Source organism: Sebastes fasciatus, chromosome 13, assembly GCF_043250625.1.
Source record: "Sebastes fasciatus isolate fSebFas1 chromosome 13, fSebFas1.pri, whole genome shotgun sequence".
In the NCBI taxonomy this organism is placed as follows: domain Eukaryota; kingdom Metazoa; phylum Chordata; class Actinopteri; order Perciformes; family Sebastidae; genus Sebastes; species Sebastes fasciatus.
Genome location: NC_133807.1, coordinates 30,107,249 through 30,130,998, shown reverse-complemented (window position 1 = coordinate 30,130,998; position 23,750 = coordinate 30,107,249). Strand labels below are relative to the sequence as shown.

The 23,750-nt window shown below is 41.9% G+C and overlaps 3 protein-coding genes across 3 annotated transcripts; all 3 read left to right on the top strand.

The window, feature by feature from the left end:
* Window positions 1–4,027: 4,027 nt before the first annotated feature.
* Window positions 4,028–8,026, top strand: LOC141781224 (NADPH oxidase organizer 1-like). The gene is made up of 8 exons (XM_074656809.1): window positions 4,028–4,229; window positions 4,330–4,410; window positions 4,502–4,565; window positions 4,654–4,837; window positions 5,470–5,660; window positions 5,758–5,886; window positions 6,317–6,434; window positions 6,564–8,026. Exons 1-8 carry the CDS (start codon window positions 4,164–4,166, stop codon window positions 7,324–7,326), a joined length of 1,596 nt encoding a protein of 531 aa, XP_074512910.1. The 5' UTR covers window positions 4,028–4,163; the 3' UTR covers window positions 7,327–8,026.
* A 1,512-nt stretch (window positions 8,027–9,538) lies between these two features.
* Window positions 9,539–13,563, top strand: LOC141781454 (NADPH oxidase organizer 1-like). Its single transcript, XM_074657218.1, has 8 exons — window positions 9,539–10,163; window positions 10,251–10,331; window positions 10,421–10,484; window positions 10,573–10,756; window positions 11,838–12,025; window positions 12,122–12,241; window positions 12,583–12,700; window positions 12,846–13,563. Exons 1-8 carry the CDS (start codon window positions 10,098–10,100, stop codon window positions 13,561–13,563), a joined length of 1,539 nt encoding a protein of 512 aa, XP_074513319.1. The 5' UTR covers window positions 9,539–10,097.
* A 3,980-nt stretch (window positions 13,564–17,543) lies between these two features.
* On the top strand, window positions 17,544–21,254 carry LOC141781453 (uncharacterized). The gene is made up of 4 exons (XM_074657217.1): window positions 17,544–18,435; window positions 18,532–18,714; window positions 19,572–19,689; window positions 19,835–21,254. Exons 1-4 carry the CDS (start codon window positions 18,252–18,254, stop codon window positions 20,628–20,630), a joined length of 1,281 nt encoding a protein of 426 aa, XP_074513318.1. The 5' UTR covers window positions 17,544–18,251; the 3' UTR covers window positions 20,631–21,254.
* Window positions 21,255–23,750: the final 2,496 nt, after the last annotated feature.

The following is a 23,750-nucleotide window of genomic DNA, read 5'->3' as shown; positions in this document are numbered from 1 at the left end:
TTCAGGTCTTTTACATTATAAAGCAGGTTTAAGTGTGATATAAATACTGTTAAACTATCAAAACGCTCAATATACGGAGAAATACACACAGCCCGTATTCAGAAATTGTGCGTTTGAAACAAGCCGTTTGGATTTATGTTCATTTGTGATGTCACAAATATACAATATTTACATCATTTCACAGTTTTAAACAAACATTCTAAATGTGCCCCAGTTTATTTCTTGCTGCAGTGTATGTGAATAACATCAGCTGACAGGAAGTAAACATGGACCCAAACTGTTGCATAGCAACGCAATTCCCTTGCAATTCCGTTGAAATGCACTAAAACGGAGCGTTTCAGACAGAGGGTAAATACAGGTATATTCAGGCAGACAGGATGAGGAACATAAAGGGTTTTTTGAACATTACAGCATGTAAACATGTTCTAGTAGAAACACAAAATACAAGTATGAATCTGAAAATGAGCACGATATGGGACCTTTAAATTAAACCGAGGACATTTCATTTATGTGGTTTTATATCTATCTGTGGTATTATGTGCATTAACCATCAGACCAGAATACTTAAAGGACCCCTTCTCTATCATTGAGTAAACTGACGACCTGACTAAATGACATATTCTATGGATATTTCATATTATATTCAATGCATAACAATAACAGTACAGAACAGTTAATAAATTGTACAATTAACCCAAATAGTGAACGCAATAACTTCAGGAAGTTTGTGTAAAACGAGTGATTTGAATGAATTTTGAGCAGATCATTCCGATATCAGAGATGAGTTGTTATTTTTAGAAACTTTGAATACAATTTTCATGCATGTCTTTCAAATTTTAACAATCATACATACTTAATAGGCTTATTTTTATTTTGGACAATTTCAGTGTTTGACCATCTATTAGCTCTTTGGTTGTTTAACTTCGTACTTTTCTAATGCGGGCCGAGAGGTAAGGCTCTGTGAATATAGATTGTGTTCAGGTCTTCAGGCCTTATCCTGTGAAGCTTTATTTTTCAGTTTATATCTTAAATAACATTTCAAACTTTAAAAACGATATTGAAATGAATGAAATGCTGAGCTATAGGCCAACTGTATAAATATATATTTTAAAAGGTTTTCTTACACCCCTTAAAATCAAGAGGACCTTGTGAACCCCCATGAACCCCCTTTGGCGACCCCTAATAGGGCTCGGGACCCCCAGGTTGGAAATTTATTAGTCATATTACCTGCGCAGGAGTTCAGACTAAAAAGATTCCAGCAGCCAGCACAAGATGTCAGTAGAGGACAACAAAAAGGTTCAAGTCTCTGCAGCCATGCAGTTTAGTTTCATGCAGTATAAATGTGTTATTTTATCTTATTCTAAAATGTTGTATCTGAATATTTCTGCATACTGGGGTCCCTAAACAGTCTTGAATTACATAAATTGTGTATCACTGTAAAGCTGAGACTCTTGTGGATCCAATGAGCCCAACTGTATTCATGTGTGATGATGTTAGTCCCCATAGGAGACATTTCATTGTAGTGAGACCATTTTTTGGAAACTTGACCTCACTGTATAAAATGACCTGTGGTGACCTCTAGGATAATCACAGCCTCATGGAACTTTACAGCCACAAACTAGAGACCTAGAGCATTCAGATGATGGATGGCTTTCCTAGCTAGATTGACAATAAGGGGGTTTCTGAGCAATTTACACAACAGAAGTGCTCGCCATCCAATCGCCTAAAAATGCAATTCATGCAGAAATTTCCAAATGTCAAAAACTATTGATTCCAAATCACAGCATGGTTTTTTCTATGGTGTTCCTCAAGGTCTTGGTGTCTTAATGTGGTATTTTGGAGGGATTATTGATAATTTTTTTTATCAATTCTCAAGTGGTAAAAAATGGTTAAATTTAGCACCAAATCTGTGTAACAAATGGTATCAACCCAAACATTGCTGCAACAACTTATTAGACATAATAGAGCATGGGGATGACCATCATATACTTCTATCATCATGTTCTACACTTTTACAATTCATTTTTGCATGTTTATTTCTGTTTTCATCATCTTGACACACATTGCTGAGCAAATGAATCTCCAGGTTTCCAGCTTTCAGATGATGTACACCACTTCTATGTGACATCTATTGCTGACCTGCTATCTCCCCTAAAGACCCCCTGTACCCCTCTAAAAAAGACAAAAAACTGTCAATTGTGGGTGTCAGAGGGTTAAAATATGCTTTTAGTATTAAAACAGGGTTTGGTATTCTTTACAGACCAAAGGTATTTTACACTAACAACTTCATTTAACTGAGGAATGTACAGACTAAATTAGTTTTTGGCAGTTTAGCGTGGTTGGTAAACCACAGGCTGAGGGATGATTAACCACTAAAGTGGCTTCAAGTGGTACATTTAAAAAATGAGTCAACGATCGGTAAATGCTGCTTGTGCATTGCGTACGTGCTGCAGCGAACAAAGAGAGGAGGAAACAACACAAAAGGAAAGAATGTGAAAAATAACACGAGCAACAACTTCCTCATCTGGCCTTAACAATGCTGGCTGCAACACTCCCTCTCGGAAGTAGTGACACTGGTTACACAACGACAAGTTTTATTAGATAATCATTTACATAATAGACCTAAATTATACAGTACACAGTAATACATGTAAGAAAAGGAGATGCAGATAAGGAAAACACATGCAAACATTAATCTACGTGGTGTGACTATTGAGGGCGTTTTTTCCCTCCAAGAGCACCATTGGTTGTGGGGGATTATTTTTCTTTTTGTGTTTTGAAGGTAGAAATATCCTCCCACCGTGACACAAAATGAAACAGAAACTTATTGTTTTTCTTTCTTTTCGTATTGTTCAACTTTAAGATGACCTTTTCTGCTGAAGTGTCTCGATACCATACAGCTTGGTATTGGTGGATTTTGAACTACATTAAAAAACAACTTAATATTACTTTTGAATTCATGCATATTAGATGCTAAGAGTCAAAGCTAACAGACCCTGCTCGCTGCCATTTATCTGCAAAATTAGCGAAAAAATTTAATTTCCGCACCACATCAAACATTAGAATTGCAATATCTGTCATAAAACACAACATATTTTATATATTGTTGTGTGGTTACAGTCTATTTTTTCAGGGTGTAAATAAAATCATGAAATCCTCTATTTTTAAACAATGCCTTTATTTCAATATTTACAATTGATTTAATATATATTATAAAATATTAGTTAATTTATTATAAATAAATAAATAAATAATAATAATAAAAAATAAATGCATTATTTGATATTAATAAAATGATTATATATATATATATATATATATATATATATATATATATATATATGTGATGCACAAAGCTGCTGAAAATTTAATTAAATGTCTTAAGAATGTGATTGAAATGTAAAAAAAAAAGCAAAATGTATAAAATGAACATAATTGTATAAGAACATTTAGTATAAGAACAAGTGATGAAAACTGTAAAAAAAATAAACAGATTAAAATCTTAACCACTATATGTAGTTTTGTGTACCTGTTTATATGTATCACATCATTTTTTTTAATTTGGGAGAGTCAAAGGTGACCGCAGTTGCAGAAACACCCATATATATATACAATTAATGCAATATTATAATAATATTAAACTCCCTTGGCTTGGAGGTCCATCAGTTCAACACAAAATGTCTTTAAAGTATTTCTATCTGTCTACTTACAGGTGATAAATGTGTTCTTCCAGTCTGGTCTGGTGTGATTGGCGTTATCTAAATGAAAGGTGAATCCCCTGATGTGTTGCTTTGGGGATTTACTGACAGGTGTTATAACTGGACAAATGCCAAGGACGGGACATTGTGGAGGAAACGGAGGAGAATTCTGTACATTGCACAATGTCTTACACAACGACTGACGAGAAGAAATACTTTCCGAATGGAACCGTGCAGCGACCTATTTAGACTATTAGAGGCTGGACTTTCCTGTACTTGTTTTTCTGTCCTGCCAGTAACGAAAAGCATGTGACGCATTCCACACCTGCACAGGTGGAAGGGATATAAATACACCTGCTGAGCATCTGTGCAGTGTCAGTCCAGAAGCTTCCCGCGCAGAGCACAACCAGTATTATTAACTATTGTTAACTATTATTCAACCAACTTTGTCTCTGTCGGTTCGTCATGGACACCCAAAGGTATCCTATCAGCGTCGGTTTGATCGGAGTGATGCAGAAGGAAAAGAACAAAGTAAGCGCACATGGAGCTCTGATTTTTATTTCAAAAAAATATATATGCACTTTTTTTCTACAGAGTGACTAAAATCTGCATTTTCCTTTGTTTTTTCCAGATGTACATGAACTCCGTGCTTTGGTCAGACCAGAATGAGATTGTAGTTTACAGGTCTTTAAAGGATTTCAAGAAAATGCATGTAAGTATTTAAATGATCTTTCTGTGTTGCACATGTGCAGGTTGTGTGTTTTTTGGGGGGTTATTAATAACATCTCTGTTACCAATTTCAGAAACAAATGAAGAAAGCATTCCCAGGCTCGAAAAAGTCAGACAGGATCATCCCCAAATTTCAAGGTAATTTACAGCTGCAGTTTTAAGTGAGTCACAATATGCATACAATGTATTTGGTGTTCTGACTTCATGCAAACCTGTGCACTTTTAGACAAAAAGGTGAACATGAGCAGCCAGAAGAAGGGTCCGACCAAGTCACTAGAGCTCCTCAAGTTCTTGCAGAAATACTGTAATGAGCTCCTGAGCTGCGACCCGAGGGTCACTCAACATGCAGACGTCATCCAGTTCTTCCACCCCAACGACCAGGACCTGCAGCCGGACTTTGCCAAGAACAGGTAGGCTGGACATATTTATAGAGCATTAAAATAGCATCATTTATGTGTTGGGATGTCATTAGACCTTTTGGGGTCCCTTAGCTCGAGAGCAAACACTCCAGCAGCGATAATTTGAGATTGTCATTATGGGTGTAAGAAAATATCAGAAAAATTGCAATATTATATTTCTCAAAAACACTATTGATTTTTAATTAATAGTTTACATGCAAAGATTAACTCAGTCAATACTTTATTTCATTTGCAAAGAGATGTGTTCTCTTAAAGTAGTGCTATGATGTTGGATGTTGCAGAGACTGTGAGTCATGCAAATGCAGATCTGATTGTTCTGATTGCATAAAAAAGTAAAATGTACAATATCACTGTAGTTATTAGCATAACAAGTTAGAAGAATGTAAAGGAATTGTAGAAATAGACAATTTGAGTTTCTCAGCAAGCATGTGAATAATGTTAAATGCTGAGATATCTGCACCAGGAGCCTTTAAAACTCAACCTGGTAGACTTGTCTGCATTCCTGCACAACAACTGCAACTTGAATGAGGTGCAGAAAATAGGCGTGCATTGTGTACAAGTTGCTGAGTGTTTTTACTGGAAGCAAATTAATCTCCTAATCATCCTGCGGTTCTCCTCCTCAGCATCATGATCATGCCACCAGACAATGAAGTCAAGAATGCAGTACAGGGCGGCGGCGGCGGCAACGTAACACAGCCATTCGTCACAGAGACGTACAGATGCGTGGCAACGTACGACACCAAAGACACCAAGAACAAACCCTTCAAAGTGGCGGTGGATGAAAAAGTAGACGTGCTCATCAAAGACAAAGCCGGTAAGCGAGCTTCAGTGTTCAGTGTCCTCTTAGTGGTTGACTTCATCAACCTAGAGCACACAGATGAATGTTAAATATGTGGTTCGTGTTGTTTCAGGGTGGTGGCTTGTGGAGAATGAAGACAAAAGGATGGCCTGGTTCCCCGCACCCTACCTGGAGAAGGTAGATGATGATGATGATGATGATGATGAGGATGAAGACGACATAGATGGGGCTTCTGAAAGAGGTACGTGCACAGCTTCAGTTGTACCCAATCTCAAGATATTTTAACACTTGGCTTATTTACATACATAGCGCATAGTTTTTAATTTCAGTGGCGGACTCAGGGTGTCTGTGGGGCAGGGGCAAAACATTTTAAGGCCACCCCAGAGGGAACATTATCATGTTTTCTCTACTTGGAGGGCGCCCTAGAGGGCATGTTAGCATGTTTTCTCTACTGGAAAGACACCCCAGAGGACACTTTATCATGTTTTATCTACCATAGGCACATCCTAGAGGGCACGTTATCATGTTTTCTCCACAAGAGGGCACCCTAGATGACACTTTATCATGTTTTATCTACCATAGGGGCATCCAAGAGAGCACTTTTGCTGCATGTTTTCTGGGGTCGGTCGCTGAGTTCACCAGTGTATTAAAGTCATTTCTTTCACTCTCAGGAATGCTGTACATTGCAGTCAAGAGCTACAAGGCAACCAAAGATGACGAGATAAGCGTGGCCATCGGTGCAGTGGTGGAGGTCCTGCAGAAGTCGGACAACGGCTGGTGGCTCATCAGGTATTTTTTTCAAACATCATACCACTGTCATTATAGATTGTTTTACCAAGACAAGCTAACCATAACGAAATTCTCAAAGCTTTAAACTCATCCAGATTTTAACCCTACATTCTTGTCTTTTTTTAACAGATACAGTGGTAAAGCAGGTTACATCCCTACCATGTACCTGCAGCCCTACAACAACCCTCATATGCTCAAGCCAGTCCACAATGAGTATCGTCGCGCCTCCTCCCCAATCCAATTTCTCTCCCCAATCCTGCAGTCCAACAACAAGCTCAGCCTCTCACACGGAAACCTGCTGGAAATTCCACCCGTCAGATCTTCCACACCCAGCCAGCAAAAACCATACATAAAGCCCAGATCACGCTCTTTTGACATAAATTCTGAACAACTTCCTGTTCGGCCTGCATCAAGCCACGCTGACAAGCCTGCTAGCGTTTCCCCCTTACCTAGGACTGGAAAGCTCACCCCTCCACCCACAATCATGGTGGAGACTTACGGAGAAGATAGGGAGCGTGCCATGAGCCAGAGAGCAAATAGCGATGCAAGCATTATAAGTGATAGCGGCGACAGCAGCGACTTCAGCGATGACCTGAATTCTTCCTGGGCCAGCTCCTCGTCTTTCAACCTGAGTCAAAGCTACAACGAGGAACAGATGCGTCTCAGCCGTACGCCTCCCCCTACGCTGAACAACTACCTCAGCCCGACAAGCCCACAGGGGAAAATGATGCCCAGTGTCTCTGATCCCAACCTCTACAAGGGCCCGACAACACCTAAGGTGCCACCCAGACCGCAGGCCCAGGAGATCCTCACCCGGTGTTCCACCATCACCCGCAAGAACGCATCCAGAGGCCGCCTGTCACCCTCACAAACTGAGATAATCAGTCGATGAAGTTTATATTGATAATTTTTATTATTCAGGAACTTAATCTATTCTGTGGCCCAAAGATGGAGTTCTGCTAATTACATCTGCTTGTGAACTTGACTTAAAAATAAAACTGTTCACACCGTGTGTAAAGAGTTGCAGTGTAGTTTAACTATGACATAAGAGGTGATGCAGCAGATGCAGGTGACCATGGGAAAATTCAATAGCTACTGAACTTTCTAATGAAGTTGTGTTGATAGAAATGTGTCTTGTTAATGGTGTTTGTAAATCTTTGAAGATAGATTGTCAAGAAGTATGCAGAAAATGTACAATGTACAAAGGCTTTCAGAAAAATAAGTAAATATATATGTATATATATAAATAAGATAATTAATCAGGAAACATTTAACATTCATAATGCACGTCTATACTGTCGGTTTTGAATGATCCTTTATTTTCCATATTGGAAATCCTTTTATTGTGCCTTATATGCATTTTGACTTTGAGAGGGAGGTTGATTGGTTCTCTTGACGGCGGTAAATGTCTGTGTGTGAGTGTGCTGTTCTGTTTCCTGCTAAAGCATGTTTACTGTAAACTCAACTTAAAGAATATGATGTGTGCTAATAACACTGAATATACACTCCAGAGTCTGACCATGTAAATAACGGGTGTATTCACATGTTACTGATGAGCTTGATATAAATAAAAATATTTTTGGGGAACTTGATGTCATCTTCAAATGTCTTGTCTTTGTCAGTGTGCCTGCTAGCAACAAGGTTGGAAGCCTGGTGCAAAGCACACTGACTATAATCCAACAGGCTTCTTACTAATAAGCAGGAAGGCAATCTCCAAAATGCTTCTAAAAAAAAGTGTCAAGGAAGAAGGAAATATATTAAAAAGCCTTTATTGTAGTGGCTAAATCCTACGACCTTAAAAAGCTCCTACTACTTCTACTTTTCAACGGAAGCTGCAAAACAAACATGGGAGTCTATACAGAGAGAATAAATATATATATAAATATTTCGTATTCACAGAAAGCATGTAAAGTCTATATCCTCATTAAGACCAGGATACTTTAAGGCATCCAATTGATGGATCCAACAAGGCGTACCCCCACTCACTGCTTGACCCCTTCTTCAGTAGGGCCAAAGGTTTTACCCTTTTGGAACTAATTGAATTAATGAGCATTAACTAATTAACTAATGGGCACCAGGGACTTTTAACCCCCATTAAGGCACAACTAGACCACACTGTCAACCATCATACCAAATTTGAAGTTCCTTAGTGAAATTGTTTTCGTGTTCTACTCCGGAAACGAAATTGAAGTAGAAAAAAAAAATAAAAAATTTCAAAACTTTTGGGCACCCTAAACTTCTAACCCCCAAAAGACACAACTAGACCACACTGTCAACCATCATACCAAATTTGAAGTTCCTAAGTTAAATAGTTAACGAGTTCCACTCCGGAAACAAAAGAGTGACACGAACGGACGGAAGGACGCACTGACGGACACGCGGAGCGCTATGTACCCCCGACTACGTTGTCACGGAGGTATAAAAACTCCCTCTGGGAAGGTTTTAGTAGGGCTTCTTACTAATATATTTCTTCCTCCAACTCATTTTTTGGCCCTCTACACCTCTTGCAGCATTGACAACACATGCAAAAAAACCACATCAAAATGTGCGGAGTGATTGGGAATGCTGTGCTGTGACTTTTCTCTGAGATTCGCCCAGACATTTTCACGAAAATCGTGAAAAAAAAGTGCCAAAAAATGTCCCCATGGAAAACAAAATTGAAGTGAAGAGAGCTCAAAAACATTCCTCTTCGGGGCCATACCGATTTGCCATACTTTAATGTAGAGAAAAAACTTTAATTAAAACTTTCAACTGTTTGTGAGACTTAATACTTTATTGGGCCAAATGAGCATTTTGATAGCTGGAACGGTTTTCACGAAATCACAGTTTACGTTTCGTAACATTTTCAGATAATATAATAAGTGTGTACGGGACGGAATGTTCAGAGCTAGTGTGGATGACATCACAGCTAAAGTGGAGAGGAATTTTCTCAACGAATTAGCTCCCAGTCCCACAATTTTTTCACTCTTCATACATAATTTCACATAAAATGTAGGAAATCTTGTGCTGATCGCAGACACGTAACTATGGGATCAAACGGACTTATACATTTGGTTTGGGAAGCCTGAAAGTGACAGGAACTCCAAGCAACTGCCCCATAGAACTTAATGTTAACTGAGATGAGAAATGTTTGATGGAGAGCAGACAGTTTTCTAACCTGCTCCCATGCTCTCAATTTTTACTTTTCACACATGAAAACCACATCACAGCGTTCGGATGATAATACTATTTTTTTTGCCTATTGGACTCACAGTTTTTGACTGAGAAGCAGGGCTTTGACAGGTAGTTTTTACTAAATCAACTCTCCAACCTGTCTTAACCCATGGATGTATAAAGAGAACTGGATACAGCGTCAGAGCCCGAGCGTTCCCAGGCCAGCTGAGATATATGATCTCTCCTGCGTGTTGTAGGAATACCCCGGGGCCTGGGTGGAAACATGCTGCCTCCTAATTTATGAGGCTGGACTTTCCTGCTGTTCTTTTTTTTGATTGTTCTGCTAATAATGAGGAGCATGTGATGCATGCCACACCTGCACAGGTGGAGGAGATATAAATACACCTGCCGAGCATCTGGGCTGTCAGTCTGACTGAGAGGCTTCTGGTGCAGTTCACAACTTTATTCTTTATACTTTATCATTACCCACTTTGTCTCCGTCGGTTCGTCATGGACACCCAGAGGTATCCCATCAGCGTCGGTTTGATCGGAGTGATGCAGAAGGAGGAGAGCAAAGTAAGCGCATATGGAGCTCTGATTTTTATCAAACATCTACGCTTTTCTACAGTGTGACTAAAATCTGCATTTTCCTTTGTTTTCCAGATGTACATGAACTCCGTGCTTTGGTCAGACCAGAATGAGATTATAGTTTACAGGTCTTTAAAGGATTTCAAGAAAATGCATGTAAGTATTTAAATGATCTTTCTGTGATGCTCATGTGCGTGTGTGTGTGTTTTTGGTTTTATTAATAACATCTCTGTTACCAATTTCAGAAACGACTGAAGAAAGCATTCCCAGGCTGGAAAAAATCCGACAGGATCATCCCCAAATTTCAAGGTAATTTACAGCTGCAGTTTTAAGTGAGTCACAATGTGCATACAATGTGTTTGGTGTTCTGACTTCATGCAAACCTGTGTACTTTTAGACAAAATGGTGAACATGAGCATCCAGAAGAAGGGTCCCAACAAGTCACTAGAGCGCCTCAAGTTCTTGCAGAAATACTGTAATGAGCTCCTGAGCTGCGACCCGAGGGTCACTCAGCATGCAGACCTCTTCCAGTTCTTCCACCCCAACGACCAGGACCTGCAGCCGGAGTTCGCCAAGAACAGGTAGGCTGGACATATTTATGGAAATTAAAATTGCATCATTTTTGTGTAGGGATGTCTTTCGACTTTTGGGCCCCTGGGCTCCAGTGCAGACACTCAAAAGACTGCGAGCAGCGACATTTTAGATTGTTAATAAGAAAATATCGAAAAAATCAAATATCGCAATATTATATTTCTCAAAAACATTATTGATTTTTAATTAATAGTTTGCATGCAAAAATTAATTCAGTCAATACTTTATTTCATTGGCAAAGAGATGCACCCTCTCAAAGTAGTGCTATGATGTTGGATGTTGCAGAGACTGTGATTCATGCAAATGCAGATCTGATTGTTCTGATTGCATAAAAAAGTAAACCTTTTTAACTGAGATTTTATGCATATGATGGTGTGTTCTTTACACTATGACAGTTTTCCTAAAATGAGATTAAAACAATTGCAATATATCACTTTACTTACAGTATTGCAATGTATTGAATCGTTACTCCTGTATCATGATACGTATCGTATCGTCAGATTCTTGCCAATACACAGCCCTAATTGTCATGGTGGCAATAACAGGGAAAATAAACAATGCCCAGGAAGAAAATACCCTGAGTCATCATTTAAATCAGATTCTATAAAAAAATTAAAATCAGGAAATTGTTTAGTGGAAACTTGTCTTTAAAGTTTGCTATAAACCTAACCTTCTTTATATTCTAAATTCAGGTGTGTTGTCATGCAGTGAGCTTTGCTGTAGGTTTTTAACCTTCAAAAAATGTCCAGACTAAATAACAGCTTTATCCCTAACCCTGGTAAAACAGATTTATGTACAGGATTACTGTAGTTATTAGCATAACAAGTTAGAAGAATGTAAAAGAATTGCAAAAATAGACAATTTGAGTTTCTCAGCAAACGTGAATAATGTTAAATGCTGAGAGATCTGCACCAGGAGCCTTTAAAACTCAACCCAGAAGACTTGTCTGCATTCCTGCACAACAACTGCAATTTGTGCAGAAAATAGGCGTGCATTGTGCACGAACTATAAAACGAGTGTTTTACTGGAAGCAAATTAATCTCCTAATTATCCTGCGTCTCTCCTCCTCAGCATCATGATCATGCCGACAGACAATGAAATCGGGAATGCAGTAGAGGGCAGTGGCGGTAAAGTGATCCAGCCGTTCGTCACAGAGACGTACAGATGCGTAGCAACGTACGACACCAAAGACACCAAGAACAAACCCTTCAAAGTGGCGGTGGATGAAAAAGTAGAAGTTCTCATCAAAGACAAAGCAGGTGAGCGAGCTTCAGTGTTCAGTGTCCTCTTAGTGGTTGACTTCATCAACCTAGAACACACTGATTAATGTTAAATATGTGGTTGTGTTGTTTCAGGGTGGTGGCTTGTTGAGAATGAAGACAAAAGGATGGCCTGGTTCCCCGCACCCTACCTGGAGAAGCTACATGATGATGATGATGAGGATGAAGATGAAAAAGATGGGGCTTCTGAAAGAGGTACGTCCAAAAAGTCTCAAGATATTATAACACTTGGTTTATTTGCATACATAGTGCATAGTTTTTAATTACCTCAGGGGGTTAATGTCCGTCAAGATGCTACAACATTATCTATGAAAGCAGTGGGGGACTCGGGCTGTCTGAGGGGCAGGGGCGAAAACTTTTAAGGCCACCCTAAAAGGGCACATTATCATGTATTCTCTACTGGAAAGACACCCCAAAGGGCAACTATCATGTTTTATCTACCATAGGGGCATCTGAGAGAGCACTTAAATATGGGGGTATGAGGGGGTCGGTCGCTGAGTTCACCAGTGTATTAAAGTCATTTCTTTCACTCTCAGGAATGCTGTACATTGCAGTCAAGAGTTACAAGGCCACCAAAGATGACGAGATAAGCGTGGCCATCGGTGCAGTGGTGGAGGTCCTGCAGAAGTCGGACAACGGCTGGTGGCTCATCAGGTATTTAACACTTTGGCTGAACTTTTTAAACATCATACCACTGTCCTTATAGATTGTTTTACCAAAACAAGCTAACCATAACGAAATTCCCAAAGCTTTAAACTCATCCAGATTTTAAACCTACATTCTTGTCTTTTTTTAACAGATACAGTGGTAAAGCAGGTTACATCCCTACCATGTACCTTCAGCTCTACAACAACCCTCATATGCGCATGCCAGCCCACCATGACTATCGTCGTGCCTCCTCTCCAATCATTCAGTCCGACCAGCTCAGCCTCTCACATGGAAACCTGCTGCATCCTTCACCCGTCAGATCTTCCACACCCAGCCAGCACCAACCAAACAGAAAGCCCAGATCATACTCTATTGACATCATGTCTGAACAACTTCCTGTTCGGCCTGCATCAAGCCACGCTTACAAGCCTGCTAGCATTCTCACCTCACGTACGACTGGAAAGCTCACCCCTCCGCCCACAAACATGGTGGAGATTTACAGAGAAGAGAGGAGGCGTGCCATGAGCCCGGGAGCAGACAGCGAGGAAAGCAATGTAAGTGACAGCAGCGGCAGCAGCGATGACCTGAATTCTTCCTGGGCGAGCTCCTCGTCCTTCAACCTGAGTCAAAGCTACAACGAGGAACAGATGCGTCTCAGCCGTACACCTCCCCCTACGCTGAACAACTACCTCAGCCCGACAAGCCCACAGGGGAAAATGATCCCCAGTGTGTCTGATCTCAACCTGACAACACCTAAGGTGCCACCCAGACCGCATGCCCAGGAGATCCTCACCCGGTGTTCCAGCATCACCCGCAAGAACGCATCCAGAGGCCGCCTGTCACCCTCACAAACTGAGATAATGAGTTGATGAAGTTTATATTGATTATTTTCATAATTCAGGAAGTTAATCTATTCTGTGGCCCAAGGATGTAGTTCTGCTAATTACAAGATGCATTGAGGTGACCATGGGAAAATTCAATACCTATGGAGTTGTGACTTTGTTTTTCTACTGAAGTTGTGTTGATAGAAATGTGTCTTGTTAATGTTGTTTGTAAATCTTTGAAGATAGATTGCCAAGAAGTATGCAGAAAATGTACAATGTACAAAAGCCTTCAGCAAAATCAGTAAATATATATGTATATATATAAACAAGATGATTAATCAGGAAACACTTAAGAGTCTTAATGCACGTCTATACTGTCGGTTTTGAATGATCATTTATTTTCCATACTGGAAATCCTTTTATTGTGCCTTATATGCATTTTGACTTTGAGAGGGAGGTTGATTGGTTCTCTTGACGGCGGTAAATGTCTGTGTGTGAGTGTGCTGTTCTGTTTCCTGCTAAAGCATGTTTACTGTAAACTCAACTTAAAGAATATGATGTGTGCTAATAACACTGAATATACACTCCAGAGTCTGACCATGTAAATAACGGGTGTATTCACATGTTACTGATGAGCTTGATATAAATAAAAATATTTTTGTGGAACTTGATGTCATCTTCAAATGTCTTGTCTTTGTCAGTGTGCCTGCTAGCAACAAGGTTGGAAGCCTGGTGCAAAGCACACTGACTATAATCCAACAGGCTTCTTACTAATAAGCAGGAAGGCAATCTCCAAAATGCTTCTAAAAAAAAGTGTCAACGAAGAAGGAAATATATTAAAAAGCCTTTATTGTAGTGGCTAAATCATTAAAAAGCTCCTACTACGCCTACTTTTCAACGGAGAGTGCAAAACAAACATGGGAGTCTATACAGAGAGAGGAAAAATATAAATAAATGTTTCTTATTCACAGAAAGCATGTAAAGTCTATATCCTCATCAAGACCAGGATACTTTAAGGGCGCTTTCACATTAGGTACGATTGATCCGTACCGTGCCCGAGTACGATTGCCAAACCTCGCCGCTCAGCTTTCACATTAGTAAAGTTGTTTCGTAGCCGAGTACACTTCGTCATCATCCATGTGTATTTGTTTATGTTGAGATCAGCTGTTCTAGTGGTGGAGCATCTTAAAACACTTGAGCAGCTGTGTGACTCTCGTTCTTAGGAGGTAGACCCTTCAATTAGTTAAAATAACAAACATCGCCCTACTCCATCGCCTACTATTGTTTATATTTTAAGGAACCTCTCGCCTGCCTTCCTACTTTATCCCTCATGGCCGTACAGTTTAGAGGATGAGATCGGCGCATGCTGCGCTCAGATACATAGATATGAAACAGTTTTATATGTATACAGATTTCAGAGCAGACCGGCGGCGTTGAAAAAGGTCTGCCCTTTCAAAACTACTCGCTAACTGCTAATGTTACTCACGTTGCTCACGTTAAATAGCGGTCCACTTCCGTGTTTCGGTACGGTTGGCTTTCACACCTGATGCGAACCGTACCCGAGTCCTCATGAACTGTACTCCAGACCACCTTTTCAAGTGGACTCCAGTACGGATCGGCGAATTCACACTAATCAAACAAACTGGACTTTAGGGACAAGTGTACTCGGATCCGGGACCGGGTCCCTAATGTGAAAGCACCCTCAGGCATCCAATCGATGGATCCAACAAGGCAAAAGTGAGCATGGCTCACAAACCCCCGCTCACTGCTTGACCCTACTAAAGTAGGACCAAAGGTTTTACCCTTTTGGAAGTAATGGAATTAATAGGCATTAACTAATTAACTAATGGGTACCCTGGACTTCTAGACTTTTTTTTTAGACTTTAGACTTTATTGTCCCACAGGGGGAAATTCATTTCCACAGCACTGCACTTGTCAGACACCAACACACACAACAGCACACAATAACAAGAATGGCTGTGTCATGTGAGTATTTGAGGTAGGTAGTATTGGGCGACGGACTGGTGCAATCATTGGTGTAAAGCGCATACAGGAATGCGCTCAACCCACATGCCTGCGGTGCTCCAGTGTTGGTGGTGAGTGCAGGTGATGTGGTCGTGCCCACAAGCACAGCTTGCAGTCTGTCACTGAGGAAGATGTGTATGAGATAGATTAGACGGGGGTGAGTGTTGAGATGGTGTAGTTTCCGGATCATCAGATGCCTTTGGATGGTATTGAAAGCGGAGCGGAACTCCACAAAGAGTATCCTGGCGAAGTTACCACGGAAATCCAGGTGCTGGAGGAGGAGGTGTAGCAGGCAGGCAACACAGTGTCCTCCGTGCCCCTCTTAGCCTTATAGGCTAATTGGAGGGGATCCAGTTGTGGGGAGACAACTGGCAGGATTGTATTTAGCAGCAGCTTCTACAGGCACTTCATTATTATGAATGTGAGGGCAATGGGGCGGTAGTGGTTGAGTTCTGTGGGCCAGGGTTTTTGGGTACGGGGATTATGGTAGCAGTTGTCCAGAGGGTGGGTACTGTGGCAGTATGGTAGGATTCACAGAAGTGTGAGTGGAGGACTGGTGAGAGTTCTAACCCCCAAAAGGCACGTCTAGACTACACTGTCAACAATCATACAAAATTTGAAGTTCCTAAGTGAAATAGTTTCCGAGTTCTGCTCCGGAAACTAAAGTGTGACACGCGAACGGACGGAAGGACACGCGGAGCGCTATATACCCCTGACTATGTTGTCACGGGGGTGTATAATCTCTCCAGCGTGTTCTGGTACTACCCCGGGGCCTTGGTGGAAATGTGCTGCCTACGTGCATCTTAATTTATAAGGCTGGACTTCCCTGTAGTTGTTTTGTTTAGAATGGCCTGCCAGTTACTAGGAGCATGTGACGCATGCCATACCTGCACAGGTGGAGGAGATATAATTACACCTGTTGAGCATCTGGGCTGTGTCAGTCTGACTGAGAGGCTTCTGGAGCAGGTCACAACTTTATTCTTTATACTGTATTATTACCCACTTTGTCTCTGTCGGTCCGTCATGGACACAAAGCGGTATCCCATCAGCGTCGGTCTAATCGGAGTGATGCAGAAGGAGGAGAGCAAAGTAAGCACATATGGAGCTCTGATTTTTATTAAACATCTGCGCTTTTCTACAGTGTGACTAAAATCTGCATTTTCCTTTGTTTTTTCCAGCTGTACATGACCTCCGTGCTTTGGTCAGACCAGAATGAGATTATAGTTTACAGGTCTTTAAAGGATTTCGAGAAAATGCATGTAAGTATTTAAATGATCTTTCTGTGTTGCACATGTGCAGGTGTGTTTTTTGGGGGGTTATTAATAACAGCTCTGTTACCAATTTCAGAAACGATTGAAGAAAGCATTCCCAGGCTCGAAAAAATCCGACAGGATCATCCCCAAATTTCAAGGTAATTTACAGCTGCAGTTTAAGTCACAATGTGCAATGTGTACAATGTGTTTGGATTCTGACTTCATGAGTCCTGTGCGCTTTTAGAAAAAATGGTGAAACTGTGCTGCCCGAAGAAGGGTCCCCTCAAGTCAGTAAAGTGCCTCAAGTTCTTGCAAAAATACTGTAATGAGCTCCTGAGCTGCGACCCGAGGGTCTCTCAGCATGCAGACCTCTTCCAGTTCCTCCACCCCAACGACCAGGACCTGGAGCCGGAGTTCACCAAGAACAGGTAGGCTGGACATATTTATAGAAATTAAAATATCATAATTTTGTGTAGGGATATCTTTAGACTTTTTGGGGCCCCTGAGCTCCAGTGCAGACACTCAAAAGACTGCGAGCAGCGACTTTTTAGATTGTCATTATGAGTGTAAGAAAATATCAGAAAAATCGAATATCGCATTATTATATTTCTCTAAAACACTATTGATTTTTAATTAATAGTTTGCATGCAAAGATTAACTCAGTCAATACTTTATTTCATTTACAAAGAGATGCACCCTCTCAAAGTAGTGCTATGATGTTGGATGTTGCAGAGACTGGGATTCATGCAAATTCAGATCTGATTGTATAAAAAAGTAAACTCAGATTTTATGCATAAGGTGATGTTTTCTTTATACTATGACAGTTTTCCTAAAATTATATTTTAAAAAAAACAATGTATCGCCTTACTTACAGTATTGTAATATATTGCAATGTATTGAATTGTTACTCCTGTATCATGATACGTATTGTATCGCCAGATTCATGCCAATACACAGCCCTAATTGTTATGGTGGCAAAAACTGGGAAAATAAATAATGTCCAGAAATTAAATACCCTGAATGACCATTTAAAGCAGATTCTATCAAACGTGCATGAAAATAAGGAAATTGTTTAATGGAAACTTGTGTCCAGACTTGACAAAAAGTCTTCTTAAATTACAATTTCACTCCCTACTAAATAATAACAGCTTTATTCGTAACCCTGGTAAAAAGGTTTATGTACAGGATTACTGTAGTTATTAGCATAACATGTCAAAAGAATATAAAAGAATTGTAAAAATATGCAATTTGGCCTTTTCAGCAAGCATGTGGACTTGGATAGTGTTAAATGCTGAGATATCTGCACTAGGAGCCTTTAAAACTCAACCTGGTAAACAACAACTGCAACTTTAAATTAGTTTCAGAAATTAGGCGTGCGTGTGGCACAAGCTCCTCTGTGTTTTGCTGGAGGCAAATTAAGCTTCTAATTAACCTGCGGTTCTCCTCCTCAGTATCATGATCATGCCGACAGACAATGAAATCAGGAATGCAGTACAGGGAGGTGGCGGTATAGTGACCCAGCCCTTCGTCACGGAGACGTACAGATGCGTGGCCCCGTACGAAACCAAGGACACCAAGAATAAACCGTTCAAAGTGGCGTTGGACGAAAAAGTAGAAGTTCTCATCAAAGACAAAGCAGGTGAGCGAGCTTCAGTGTTCAGTGTCCTCTTAGTGGTTGACATCATCGACCTAGAACACACTGATTAATGTTAAATATGTGGTTGTGTTGTTTCAGGGTGGTGGCTTGTGGAGAATGAAGACAAAAGGATAGCCTGGTTCCCTGCCCCCTATCTGGAGAAACTACATGAGGATGATGATGATGAGGATGAAGATGAAAAAGATGGGGCTTCTGAAAGAGGTACGTGCAAAGTTTCAGTTGTACAATCTCAAGATATTATAACACTTGTTTACATACATAGTGCATAGTTTTTAATTACCTCAGGGGGTTAATGTCCGTCAAGATGCTACGACATTATCTATCAAAGCAGTGGCGGACTCAGGCTGTCTGAGGGGCAGGGGCAAAAAATGTTAAGGCCACCCTAAAGGCACGTTATCATGTTTTCTCTACTGGGAGGGAACCCTAGAGGGCACGTTATCATGTTTTCTCTATTGGAAGGCCACCCTAGAGGGCATGTTATCATGTTTTCTCTATTGGAAGGCCACCCTAGAGGGCACTGTATCATGTTTTCTCTATTGGAAGGCCACCCTAGAGGGCACGGTATCATGTTTTCTCTGCTGAAAGACCACTTTAGAGGGCATGGCATCATGTTTTCTCTATTGGAAGGCCACCCTAGAGGGCACTGTATCATGTTTTCTCTATTGGAAGGCCACCCTAGAGGGCACTGTATCATGTTTTCTCTATTGGAAGGCATCCCTAGAGGGCACTGTATCATGTTTTCTCTATTGGAAGGCCACCCTAGAGGGCACTGTATCATGTTTTCTCTATTGGAAGGCATCCCTAGAGGGCACGTTATAATGTTTTCTCTATTGAAAGGCCACCCTAGAGGGCACGCTATCATGTTTTCTCTGCTGAAAGACCACTTTAGAGGGCATGGTATCATGTTTTCTCTATTGGAAGGCCACCCTAGAGGGAACGGTATAATTTTTTCTCAACTGGAAGGACACCCTAGAGGGCACAGTATCGTGTTTTCTCTACCATAGGGGCATCCAAGAGGGCACTTTTGCTGTGTTTTTTTTTTTTTTTTAAATATGGGGGTATGAGGGGGTCGGTCGCTGAGTTCACCAGTGTATTAAAGTAATTTTTTTCACCCTCAGGAAAGCTGTACATTGCAGTCAAGAGCTACAAGGCAACCAAAGATGACGAGATAAGCGTCGCCATCGGTGCAGTGGTGGAGATCCTGCAGAAGTCGGACAACGGCTGGTGGCTCATCAGGTATTTAACACTTTGGCTGAACTTTTTAAACATCATACCACTGTCCTTATAGATTGTTTTACCAAGACAAGCTAACCGTAACTCAATTCTCAAAGCTTTAAACTCATCCAGATTTCAACCCTACATTCTTGTCTTTTTTTAACAGATACAGTGGTAAAGCAGGTTACATCCCTACCATGTACCTGAAGCCCTACAGCTACCCTCATATGCGCATGCCAGCCCACCATGACTATCGTCACGCCTCCTCCCCAATCCAATTGCCCTCCCCAATCCTGCACTCCGACCAGCTCAGCCTCTCACATGGAAACCTGCTGCATCCTTCACCCGTCAGATCTTCCACACCCAGCCAGCACCAACCAAACAGAAAGCCCAGACCACACTCTATTGGCATCATGTCTGAACAACTTCCTGTTCGGCCTGCATCAAGCCACGCTGACAAGCCTGCTAGCATTCTCACCTCACGTACGACTGGAAAGCTCACCCCTCCGCCCACAAACATGGTGGAGATTTACAGAGAAGAGAGGAGGCGTGCCATGAGCCCGGGAGCAGATAGTGAGGGAAGCAATATAAGCAATATAAGCTACAGCGGCGACAGCAGCGACAGCAGCGACTTCAGCGACTTCAGCGACAGCAGCGATGAGCTGAATTCTTCCTGGGCGACCTCCTCGTCTTTCAACCTGAGCTACAGCTACAACGAGGAACAGATGCGTCTCAGCCGTATGCCTCCCCGTACGCTGAATAACCACCTCAGCCCGACAAGCCCACAGGGGGAAATGATCCCCAGTGTCTCTGATCTCAACCTCTACAAGAGCCGGACAGCACCTAAGGTGCCACCCAGACCGCAGGCCCAGGAGATCTTCACCCGGTGTTCCACCATCACCCGCAAGAACGCATCCAGAGGCCACCGGCCACCCACACAAACTGAGATAATCAGTCGATGAAATTGGATGGAGTTCTGCTAATTACATCTGCTTGTGAACTTGACTTAAAAATGAAACTGTTCACACCATGTGTGAAGAGTTGCAGAGTAGTTTGACTATGACATAACACCAGTTGACATTGATGCATTGAGGTGACCATGGGAAAATTCAATAGCTATGGATTAGTGACTTTTTTTTCTACTGAAGTTGTGTTGATAGAAATGTGTCTTGTTAATGTTGTTTGTAAATCTTTGAAGATAGATTACCAAGAAGAATGCAGAAAATGTACAATGTACAAAAGCCTTCAGCAAAATCAGTCAATATATATATATATATATATAAACAAGATGATTAATCAGGAAACACTAAACATTCATAATGCACGTCTATACTATCGGTTTTGAAAGATAATTTATTTTCCATATTGGAAATCCTTTTATTGTGCCTTATATGCATTTTTGACTTTGAGAGGGAGGTTGATTGGTTCTCGTGACGGCAGTAAATGTCTTTGTGTGAGTGTGCTGTTCTGTTTCCTGCTAAAGCATGTTTACTGTAAACTCAACTTAAAGAATATGATGTGTGCTAATAACACTGACTATACACTACAGAGTCTGACCATGTCAATTATGGGTGTATTCACATGTTACTGACATTTTATGAAAAAATAAACTCCTGAGGGCACAGAGAGAGACTGAATTGGTCTCCCCTTTCCTTTTCAAATTTAATAATCATTTTTTGTTCTTTTGTGCTCTTTTGTTTGTAAAACACAAATGTAGTTTGCATTGAACTTTTCTGTAAAAGTGAAAAACAATTAACACTTAAAAAAAAAGGAATCAACGTCATAACGTGACGCACCCGAGCTTTACTGAGCTATGTTCCTAAAAGGGACACTATGTTTTCACTGAGCAATTAAGTTTTAAGGACGTCACTCAGCATGTGAATGGCTACTCGGCCAATTTATAAACAATAACTTGCATCATCATATAAAAATGAAACTCAGAGTGCACTGAGAGAGAGACTTAATTGTTCTCGTGACTGCAGCAAAAGTAAATGTTGAGAGTGAAGGCTGTTCTATTTCCTGCAAAAGCATGTTTACTGCAAACTCAACTTAAAGACAGTCACATACCGTAGGACAAAGAACAGCAGCACATTCTTACAAGTGAGAATCTGGGACTTAGAAATGTTTGGCATTCATTCTGAAAAACAAACAAAAAAAAACGATAGTTACGTATGTAACTACGGTTCTATGAGTTCTGGATGACTGCCAGAGGCAGTGTTTAACACTGGATGTTATCCATCTCGCGCACGCGCAGGTCGAGTATTTAATATCAACAAAGTCACATGTGACCTGGGATGACGTAGTTTATATAAGCCCACGTCATCATCAGATATGTCCCTCCAGAATCTTCTCGCCAAGATTCCGAGTGACAGCCAACTCTGGCAGTCATCCAGAACTCATAGAACCGTAGTTACATACGTAACTATCGTTCTATTTCGTTCTTCCTGACTGCCAGAGGCAGTGTTTAACACTGGATGACTACTACCAACGTAGTCACGAGGAAAACCCACCTCACCGGGAACGGCCTGTGGATTCCTGAAAGACCACCGATGCTATTGCATGGGGAGCAGCAACATTGACCCTGTAAAAACGGGCAAAGGTGCATGGAGTAGCCCAGCTGGCCGCAGCGCAGATATCACTTAGGGGGATCCCCCGTAGCGCTGCCCAGGAAGTGGAGACACTCCTGGTGGAGTGGCCTCTGATATTAAGAGGTAAAGGCAGTCCTTTTGACCTGTATGCTTCCTCAATGGCCTGAACAATCCACCTGGAAAGCCTCTGCTTGGACAGGGTGTGCCCTTTCCTATGGCCCCCATAGCAGACAAACAGACTATCAGAGCGGCGAAAGCTCGCAGTCACCTGTATATAATGCCTTAAGGCCCTCACTGGGCAGAGCAGTTCCGCTGACTTAGCATCTTCCCCCTGTAGGCATGAAGGGTCATAAGCTGCCAGCTCCATGACCCGATTAGAGTGGGCCGGAGCCAACCTCTTCGGGAAAAATGATGGGTTAGGCCAAAGTGCTACCCCTGTGCCATCTGAGTTCCAGCGAATACACGTTTCACTCACTGACAAGGCGTGAAGTTCACTCACACGTTTTGCTGATGCCATCGCCAAAAGGAAAGCAACCTTTACTGAAGACCACTCCAGCCCCGACTGCTCCAGAGGCTCGAAGGGGGGGAGACAAAGGGCTTCTAGCACCAGATGCAGTTCCCACGAGGGAACCTTGACAGCCTGCGGGGGGTTCCGCCGCTGGGCTCCTTTAAGAAATCGGGTCACCAGAGTGTGAGACCCCACGGTCTGGTTATCCACTCTGACATGCCCGGCTGAAATAGCAGCTACATAAACCTTCAAGGTAGAAGGAGAGAGTTTCTTCTCCAGCAAAGACTGCAAAAAACTCAGTATTATTGGCACAGAGGCACTCTGAGGTACCTCCTCATGCACTTTACACCACTCTGAGAATATTTTCCACCTGTTGGCATACAGTGCCCTGGTGGAGGGTGCTCTTGAGTCAGAAATGGTTTGAATTACCGCCCGGTCACATACCCTTAGGAGTGGGTCCGGCTCCTCAGGGGCCATACCCAAAGCTGTAGGCGATCCGGGTTCGGATGCCAGATGCGGCCCCCCAGTTGTGAGAGCAAGTCTTGCCTCTTGGGCAGGCACCATGGAACTCCGTCCAGAAGCCTGTGCATCCCCGGAAACCAGGGTCTCCCCGGCCAGTTTGGGGCGACCAACAGGAGTCTGTTGTTGCCGTGCTGTATTCTGTGTAGCGTTACTGCTATCAGTGGGAATGGTGGGAAGGCATAGAGGAGGCAATCTGGCCATGGGTGTGCCAGGGCATCCTGTCCCAACGGGCTTGCTGTCTCCGTCAGGGAGAACCAAAGAGGGCAGTGCGTTGAGGCTTCTGAGGCAAACAGGTCCACCTCTGCTGCGCCATATTTGCGCCATATCTCCTCTACCACCTCTGGGTGGAGCCTCCACTCGCCCGCAGGGGGTTTCTGGCGGGAGAGAAAGTCTGCCACCACATTCTGTGGCCCTGGCAGATACATGGCCCTGAGGCTGGAAAAACAAGGGAAAGCCCATACCAG